This window comes from Lepisosteus oculatus, chromosome 8, assembly GCF_040954835.1.
Source record: "Lepisosteus oculatus isolate fLepOcu1 chromosome 8, fLepOcu1.hap2, whole genome shotgun sequence".
Lineage (NCBI taxonomy): Eukaryota > Metazoa > Chordata > Actinopteri > Semionotiformes > Lepisosteidae > Lepisosteus > Lepisosteus oculatus.
In genome coordinates, this window is record NC_090703.1 from 20,727,214 (window position 1) to 20,736,802 (window position 9,589).

General features: G+C 37.8%; 1 gene segment (V, D, J or C); it reads right to left on the reverse strand.

The window, feature by feature from the left end:
* Positions 1-6,351: 6,351 nt before the first annotated feature.
* LOC138240995 (T cell receptor beta variable 10-3-like) lies at positions 6,352-8,893 on the reverse strand. The segment is given in 4 exon segments: positions 6,352-6,478; positions 6,601-6,661; positions 8,438-8,731; positions 8,833-8,893. Coding segments are annotated over 4 exon segments (534 nt in total).
* Positions 8,894-9,589: the final 696 nt, after the last annotated feature.

Here is a 9,589-nt window from a genome sequence, read left to right on the forward strand (position 1 = left end):
ACAATAAAACACTGCCAATACCAAAAGAGTGTGTCAGGAATGGTCAACTTAATTTTTGAAAGGTATTCTTTCATTGGAAATTTTGTTATGAACAGTGTGCTGAATCAATGTATGTTTAGGCTTAAGTGGCCTAAAAGTCCAAAACAACTAATACATTTTGGCTTTATCTGTTAATATGCCTATGATTTCAAAGCCCATGGCAAGAGATTAAAAGTTAAATCAGGTTCCTTCGAACTGTAACTTGTAGGGTAGTTCAGACACCATTCCTTTTTAGGGAAAAGCACTGTATACAGCCATAGAGGTCAGAAAAAAATGTTTAGAAAACATAGAAAGAACTATATTCCTAGGTATCTTTTCTGCCCTAAAACACAGCCATGCCATCAAAAACTGTCTACTTTGAATGGGAATAAAACCCTAACCCTAGCTTCTGGTTTTGCTAGTTAGGGTTAGGGCTCAAATATCTCTCAACGACAATTTTCTCAATATTCCACTCATTTGACTTGAAAATGTTCTTCTCTGAATCAAAATATTATTCTGAAAAGACAATAAAACACTGCCAATACCAAAAGAGTGTGTCAGGAATGGTCAACTTAATTTTTGAAAGGTATTCTTTCATTGGAAATTTTGTTATGAACAGTGTGCTGAATCAATGTATGTTTAGGCTTAAGTGGCCTAAAAGTCCAAAACAACTAATACATTTTGGCTTTATCTGTTAATATGCCTATGATTTCAAAGCCCATGGCAAGAGATTAAAAGTTAAATCAGGTTCCTTCGAACTGTAACTTGTAGGGTAGTTCAGACACCATTCCTTTTTAGGGAAAAGCACTGTATACAGCCATAGAGGTCAGAAAAAAATGTTTAGAAAACATAGAAAGAACTATATTCCTAGGTATCCTTTCAGCCCTAAAACACAGCCATGCTCTCAAAAATGTTCTACATTGAATGGGAATAAAACACTAACCCTAGCTTTGGGTTTTGCTAGTTAGGGTTAGGGCTCAAATATTTCTCAAAGACAATTTTCTCAATATTCCACTGATTTGACTTGAAATTGTTCTTCTCTGAATCGAAATATTAGTCTGAAAAGACCATTCAACACTGCCAAAATCAAAAGAGTGTGTCAGGAATGGTCAACTTAATTTTTTAAAGGAATTCTTTCATTGGAAATTTTCTGTCGAATGGAGTGTTGAATGATTGTACGCTTAGGTTTAAGTGGCCTAAATGTCCAAAACAACTAATACATTTTGGCTTTATCTGTTAATATGCCTGTGATTTCAAAGCCCATGGCAAGAGATTAAAAGTTAAATCAGGTTCTTTCGAAGTGTTGCTTGTAGGGTAGTTGAGACACCATTCCTTTTTGGGAGAAAGGACTGTATACAGCCATATACAGTATATTCCCTATTAATCAAATTCTAAAAGTATGCTTGTTGACTCCGGTATCGAGCGTATTCGCATAAATGCTTAAAACAAACACTTTTAAACACGTTATTTCACACGTTAGTTAAAGACTTCAATGCTTAAAATGTTTAGGGAGAAATGGAATACTGCTGTGTATCTTTTCTTTAAAGTACCGATTCCTGGAATCTGACTGGCTGACACCCTTCTTTAGTGGTACCATAATCTCTGTTATACGGTAAAGAAATCGTAGATAAAAAGCTTTGATTCTCATTTATCTGATACAAGTATCTTTTAATACAGTCTCTGCTGTGCTATTGAGGATCCTTGTGATATTTTGAGCTCTGGTTGAATGATAAGTGTCGCAGTTTAAATATTTTTCGTTGTCAGAAATTATGAAACGGTCTGTTAAAAGCAAGGGAGTTTTTATGTACGTTACAGTAAAAGAAAATGCCTGACAAAGTAGGGCTTGGACAGATTCCAAGTGCTTGTACAAATGTGCTAAAGAAATGAGCAAAACAAGTCATTTATTCCTTTATCATATTGACTAACTAATGTCCTGTCCTCGTTAGTTAGATTAACGAAATGCTGTGGTGTTAGTCAAACCGCCATATAGGTCAGAAAAAAATGTTCAGAAAACATTGAAAGAACTAATTCCTAAGTAACACAGCCATGCCATCAAAAACCGTCTACATTGTACTGGAATAAAACCCTAACCCTAGCTTCGGGTTTTGCTCGAATATTCTGTCCATATCTTTGGAGTTGAAACATAGAAAGCCTTCAAACCAAATGCATTTTGAAGACCACAACTTGTGAAATTGTTACAGCCTCCACATAAAACTATCAGTGAGCTATTTCTCTTTTTTTAAACCTCCGGTATTTCATTGATGCGTAATCACGCACTAACTGGAACCAGGGAGGACTGCTGCCCCCCCTCCAAAAACCCTATTTTTTGCTTACAGTAGTAGTTCTCGCGTTAAGAAAGTTAGGCGTTAGCATATACTATTAGTGAGAGGCTCTGGTGTAATTCTGCTGTGAACTGAAGAGTTAAAGTGTAAGGTGTCTCCTCTTTTTAACGGGAAGAGACGTGGTGCTTTAAACAAGAGAGTGTTTACTTTTTGTCAATGAAAAAGTGTGTGTGTTTTTTTTAGTCCCTGGCGGAAATGGGCTTCCATAAGTATCAAGTAATAGGTTTATTCCATGCTGAAAAAAAGAAGAAAGAAAACACATTCCATAAGAATCAGAATATAGAATATAATATAATATAAGAATATAAACGCTTTAAAGGTGGCTTCTCAAAGCACTTTACAGCATAAAACAACAACAACAACAACATTGTATTTCATTGCACTTTGACAGATCGTCTTTAAATCAATTGTTGATTTAAAGTTTGACAGTAAATGTTTATATTGTAACGCATACAGCCTCCATTGCTCTTGAGAGTCCGCTTACCAGCGCAGTGGCATCACCGCTCTTCCCTGGTTCTAGCAGGGACCACGCTGAGCTGAGTGGAGATTCCCCTTTGGCTCAAGAGGCTGGGTCCCTGTTGAGTGATGCTGGAGGCCTGGGTTTGAGTCTGTGGTGGTGGAGGCTGTCCTGATATGGCAGTGGTGAGGGTGCCCATGTAAACCCAGTAGTGATACAATATCATTCTATCTAATTTTTTATTTCTTTATAAAAATTAATTGATAAAAATCGTTTGCGCAGCCTAAGGGGGGGGGGGGGGGGGGGGTCTGCTCTCATTGACAGCTGACACTCCACCATACACTCAAGTGAAAAATTAATAACGCCAATGTAAATGTCGTATTTACAATTTGTTGATAATAAAAATGTTAAGTTCTCTAAAGCTTTCTCAGTCAAGTATGATAGTTTACCCAGGGCGCTGTGTAAGCATGCGTAGGCAGCAAAAGATCAGCTAAACTGGGAAGATGCGACACCGAAGATATTATTAATAACCTTTTAAATCTGAAGGGAGATCTAAAGGGATCTGTTTCTGGAGCAGGAACCGGTATCAGAGGGAAAGACGGTGACTATTCATTGTTATTAAAAATGACTTAGATTCAAGCATGTTGTGATATTTAGAAATATAAAAAAGTCAATTCATTGTCTATAATATTGGTATTTTATTTTTTCAAAGAAATGTTTGTTAAAAGAAAATTCATGGCGCTAGCTGGATTTGAACAGCCAACCTCTCACTTATCAGTCAGGCACTTAGACCATCACGCCACTAATACAGTTGCATGATGAGTGGTGACACAGCCCTACACATATCAATAGAGATTGTATGTGTACAGTATATACTATACTTCTGTTTGTGTTGCATTACATGTTTATAATTATATCATTATTAATTTCTTTAGATACGCGATTCCATATTATATTCCCTATTAATCAAATTCTAAAAGTATGCTTGTTTACTCCGGTATCGAGCGTATTTGCAGAAAAGCTTAAAACTACCACTTTTCTCACAGAGTACTGTATGCACATGTTATTTCACATGTTAGTTAAAGACTTTGATGATTAATATGTTTAGGGACAAATGGAATACTGGTGTGTATTTTTCTTTACTGAGTACTGAGACCAGCCATATACAGTTTACATAATACTGTATGTTTATGTTCCAAAATTACTTTAAATAGGTTAAGAGTCAGGAAAACCCAATAAATATAAGCTATACCTGTAAACATGCCAGTAAATTCATTGCCAAATGCAACAGATTAAGACATTTAACCACTTTCTTTCAATCCTTTGCTTTTTGGGGATTTAGACAACATCCCCATTTAGGGCAATGCAGTATATAGAGCCATATTGTACATTAGGGTTAAGGTTAAGTGTGTTTTCAAAGACAATCTATACTCCTACACTGCTCTGAGTGGAAAATATCCTTTACTGAATCAAGATATTAGTCCCAAGCCACCTTACCTAACAAAACAGAATGCATCAGGAATCGTGAAAGTCTATTTTTGAAAAGTTCTGCGTTATGGGAAATTTCATGTTGAATGGTGTTCTCAGTGGGCACGGTTTTCAGGTTAACTAGGCTAAGAGTCAGGAATACTAACGGAGAATTGCTTACCTTTGTTAATATGCCTGTGCATTCAATGCAAATGCAAGAGTCTGAACCCAAGAATCTCTGTCTTTGAAGCCTTGGCTTTTAGGGCTAGTTGGACATCAGTCCCTTATGGAATAATGCAGTATACTGAATATGGCCTCATATGGAAGACAAAAAAAAAGTCAAGATAACATTGAAAAAAACGTTTTTTAAATGTAATTCCTGCAGGAAAAGACACCATGCATTAAAAAATTACCTATGTTTTGTTGGAAACCTAACCCTAACCCTAGCTTTAAATTTGACATACGTTAGGGCTAGGGTTAAGTGTTTTTTCAAAGATATTCCATTATCCTACACTGCTCTGAGTGGAAAATATCCTTTACTGAAACAAAACATTAGTCCCAAGTCACCTCAGCTAACAAAATAGAATGCTATCACGAATGGTGAAAGTCTATTTTTCAGAACATCTGTGTTATGTTCTCAGTGAGCATAGTTTCCGGCTTAACTAGGCTAAGAGTCAGGAATACTAACGGAGTATTCCTTTCCCTTGTTAATATGCTTGTGCATTCAATGCAAATGAAAGAGTCTGAAAACAAGAATCTCTGACTTTGAAGCTTTGGCTTTTAGGGCAAATTTGACTTCAGTCCCTTATGGAATAATGCAGTATACTGAATATGGCCTAATATGGAAGAAAAAAAATGTGAAGATAACATTGAAAAAATGTTCTTTTCATTAATGTAATTTCTGCCAGAAAACATAGCCGTGCGAACAAAAATTGCCTACATTTTGTTGTAAACCTAACCTTAACCCTAGCTTTGGATTTGACATATGTTAGGATTAATACTTTCCTCATTCATAATCGTCTACTGATCTGAATGGAAAATTGTGGCATGGTGCCTGTTTCTTTTCCCAACTGAATGTGAAATATTCCAATACTTTGGTCTACCCCTTTTCTATATTTGTGTATGTGATCCATATGAAATGTGAATAATACTCACCTTTTTCTCTTCCCTAAAATCACAGCAGTGTCCCCCATTAGAGTATTGTGTTGTTTTTGGCAAGATGACCACCCGTCATTCTTCTGTTTGTAGTTTCTTTCTCTGCCACATCAGCAGTACTTAAAACACTGCTGATTTTAAAGGGGAAGGTTACTGGTAGGCCCTATATAATTTACTGATGTATGATTGTTTTGTTTTGTTTAAATGTATAAATAATGTTGCATGACTTTGTTAAGGTTTATAAGTTATTCTGGCTTTTTTATATGAACTTTATTTCTTTAAACATTGTTCACCTCTGTTAAAAGATATGAGCAAGTCCCTTTAAGAGAGTATGCCATTGGGAAGGAGGAGCTATAAAAGGGATTGGGAGAGCTTAGTATAGCCATGGTGACTTGGAGAGAAGGTGGGGTTTGTTTTGAAGATTGTTGTTTTGTGAGTTTCTTGTCTTTTAAGCCAAACCTGGTTGCTTTGTCGGCGATGAACATATCCTTAAGTGAATCAAGATATTAGTCCCAAGCCACCTCACCAAACCAAACAGGATACATCACTAATGGTAAAAGTCTATTTTTGAGAAGTACTTTATGGGGAAATTTCATGTTGAATGATGTTCTTAATGAGCATGGTTTCAGGCATAATAAGGCTAAGAGTCAGAAATACTCAAGGTGTATTGGCTTCATACTGTATGTTAATATGCCTGTGCATTCAATGCAAATGCAAGAGTCTGAAAACAAGAATCATTTTCTTTGAAACTTTGGCTTTTAGGGCAAGTTGGACAACAGTCCATTATACTGCAGGACAATGCAGTCTACAATACAGTGATGCCCCTAATCTAGAAGTGAACTCAAGACCCCAGCACTGCAAGACAGCTGTGCTAAATATTGTGCTGCTGTACTGCCTCTCTATAAATACTAATCAAATCAGAGAGTTTTGCTGCTGGAAGGTGCCTCCTGTCCTGGTTTTTGACTCAGAGCTGAGCCCTCCTATGTCACTGTTCTCACTGGCTGCACACAGATACACTGCGCTGTCTTCAGACTTTCCACTGTCAAAGACAGTTTTTTGTTCCTTGTTACTTTTTAATCTGATTTAAATCCCTCCTCAAAGGTTGGTGAAGCAGCATAGCTGGGAATCATTGTTGGCCCTTCACCTTCCAGTTGCCTTTACCCGTACATCCAGCTATAGTCGGTGTTGTTCTGGTAACAGTGCCTCTCCACAGCGTTGTTGGCTGGGCCAATGGGAAATCAGAACACCATCAAAGCCATCTGTCAAAACAGAATTTTATCATTTAAAACTTCAAAATTAATGTACAATAATTACTTTAATGATAAATTCTAGAGTGCTTCTTTATTATTTTCTGGCATTATAGTCATCTTAAGCACAACTTACATTTGTTGCATATGTGGTGTCGCCAAGGGAAAACAGGTGTAAAAGAGATCTACTGTAACTCACACCCCATTGGTCTTTGTTCTTCATTGGTACATCTCTCCAAATCCGATCCACAATCCATTGCCAGTATCCTTAAACAATCCAAATTCCTAAATCCATATGTCCACACTACTCTGCGTCGTATCCAAGCCGTAATCCGTAATCTTAGTCAAAACCATATCCAATAGTCCGTTATTCTTTAATTCCTTTCCTTACACTCCTAAATCTCTCCTTCCTCCAAAACGCTTTCACCTTATTGGCTTCCACGCCAGCTCATCGCTTCTGGGGCATTTATATCCTGTTTCCTAATGTCGTTCAGCTGTGTCTCCCTGTTTCGCTGTGTAGGCTTTTCCCAATAGCGGGTCAGCTGGTTATCCTGGGTGGCCATCTTGCCCAGGTCTATATCGAGTATTTTCAGTGTTTCGTTCCAGAAATACCGGTTATGAATGACCCTTCCCCGGGTCCTCTTACACATAGCATCAGTACAAGCTAAGAAATAAAGTGTTTGTCTTCAAGCAGCATGTAAGAGTATTAAGTTGGATCTTGAAAAATCACAAAATAGGTCAGTGCAGCTTGTCTAATGCACAGCTGCCATCTCCTGAAAAAAGAATGATCATGTCTATAGAGCCATTAAACATATTTAAGATGTGAAGTTATACTCTGTAAGACCCATATTTCAGTAAACAACCACAGAAGCAATGGCATCTTAAGGCTTAGCTGAATGCAATAAGATAGGAACTGTCTGACTGACATACTGTACTGTAGCAGAGGAAGTGACATCACAGACACTTGCAAGGGGACTAAGGGAAACCATGGGCCAATTGAAACCAATTGGCTTCATCACTCTGTTTTCCTCCCCAATGATAGCTGGTGTGTGGTGAGTGTACTGGCGCACATTGGTGGTGGTGGAGGGGAGTCCCCAATACCTGTATAGCGTGTAAAGTGGAGTGTCCAGAAAAGCACTAAGTGTAAGGAATTATTTTTTTAATATTATTATTAAAATACCTTAGAAAGATGATTTATACAGTCTGACAACAGCACATCAGAAATAGACAAGCTTAATCTTCACAACTCCACATGTTATAAAGTCATGTTATATAATATGTTATACCCTTCATTTGATTAGGGGCCATGGCTCATCTAAGGAGAGAGTTCAAAGTTTAAGTTTTTTATAACTCTTGCTAAATAGTAAATATATTGTAAGATATACTTTTTACAGGGCTGGAAGTTATATATTTTTGTGTAATATGTGTTACCAGTACTCATCTACTGCCATTTTGTGATGGTGAAGCACAGAGTCTGGGAACAGATGTGCTGCAGTTTAATGTGTTGGAAGTTCAACAGAATAGTACAGAGCCTGGTTACTGTATCCAAGGTCGTGTCAGTATATCATTGTATATCATTGGTGTGAAAGAGCAGATGCATCCTGTTACGCTGAAATCAGATACAGGAAAACTGTCATTTTTAGATGACTGAAGGAAACTAGGAGGTTAAAAGCTTCCCCTGCACACACTGAGGATGTGGTTCACAGCGATTTATTGTAGGGTGAAAAGCTGATGTACAGCACTGTGTTAACTGACAGCACAGAAATATACAGCACGGTGGGTGGCTGTTATTAAAGATATATGCAAGGCTCCAGTGTTAGTAGCATCACCAGAAAGGCTGAAATTTTCTTTAAACTCTTCTTCAGGGTATTGCTGTGCATAATTTAGATATCCAATGAGTTTTAAAGCACCATCTCCTGTTTGCTGGTACCAGTACATGTAGTTATAGCTACTTTGAGGATTAATGCAATGGAGGTCAGCTTTGTCTCCAGGGCTTCTGAGCATCTCCATGGGTGTCTGCTGAACAGTAATACTGACTGAAGGACCTAGGCACAGAAAAATAAAACAGCATTAAACATTTTAATAATTCACTGAATTAAATAAATCTCAATAATGATTTAAAATAGATCTTAATAAAAGTGGCTACATGCAATGAGCCAGAGCAGGAGCACAGTGACCCAAATGAAAACTGTGAGCATCTTGACTCCTCAGTGCTGGAGAGAGAAGAGCAGCACAGCAGCCCTGACCTGGACTGAGGGCGCTGAGTGGGAGGGAGGACAGGAAGTGACATCATAATTGTTGAATTATGACAGGGAGGGGAGTGACAACACAGGCCTGGAGAGAGAGTTACTCTCTCAGTGGAACTCAGGTGTCAGTGGCATATGCAGAACCAGCACAGTACAAAATCCTGTACAATTTACTGTTGGTTTGATTTACATACTGCCCTCTACTAGGTCCTGTTGACAATGACAGCTTACTTCTATGGTACTGTATATACAGTACAAGGAGTATATGGATATGTATGGTATACACAGTGCATGGAAAAAAATACATTGTTCTGGTTTTGCATACATGTTTCCAGAAAATTATAGAAATTCTGGATATTGATTAAGTGTTTTTGGTGTCCTCTTGATTAATTAATCATTTATGATTGTTATACACGTAACTGTATCATTAGCACTAGATCACCTCTTTATGCCATTGATATGCTGGAAGCTGGACTAGGTCACTATAAGTGGACTCACCAGCAGTGGAGCAGCAGAGTCCACAGTGATGAATCTAAGCTTTGTGTCGACCACCCTGAAGGATGTCAGTGAGCGTGGTGCAGACCTGCAGACCCAGCTGTCCAGGTGTGATGACCTGGACAGGAGTGTTTAGTTATAGAACTCAATGTGACTGCATGA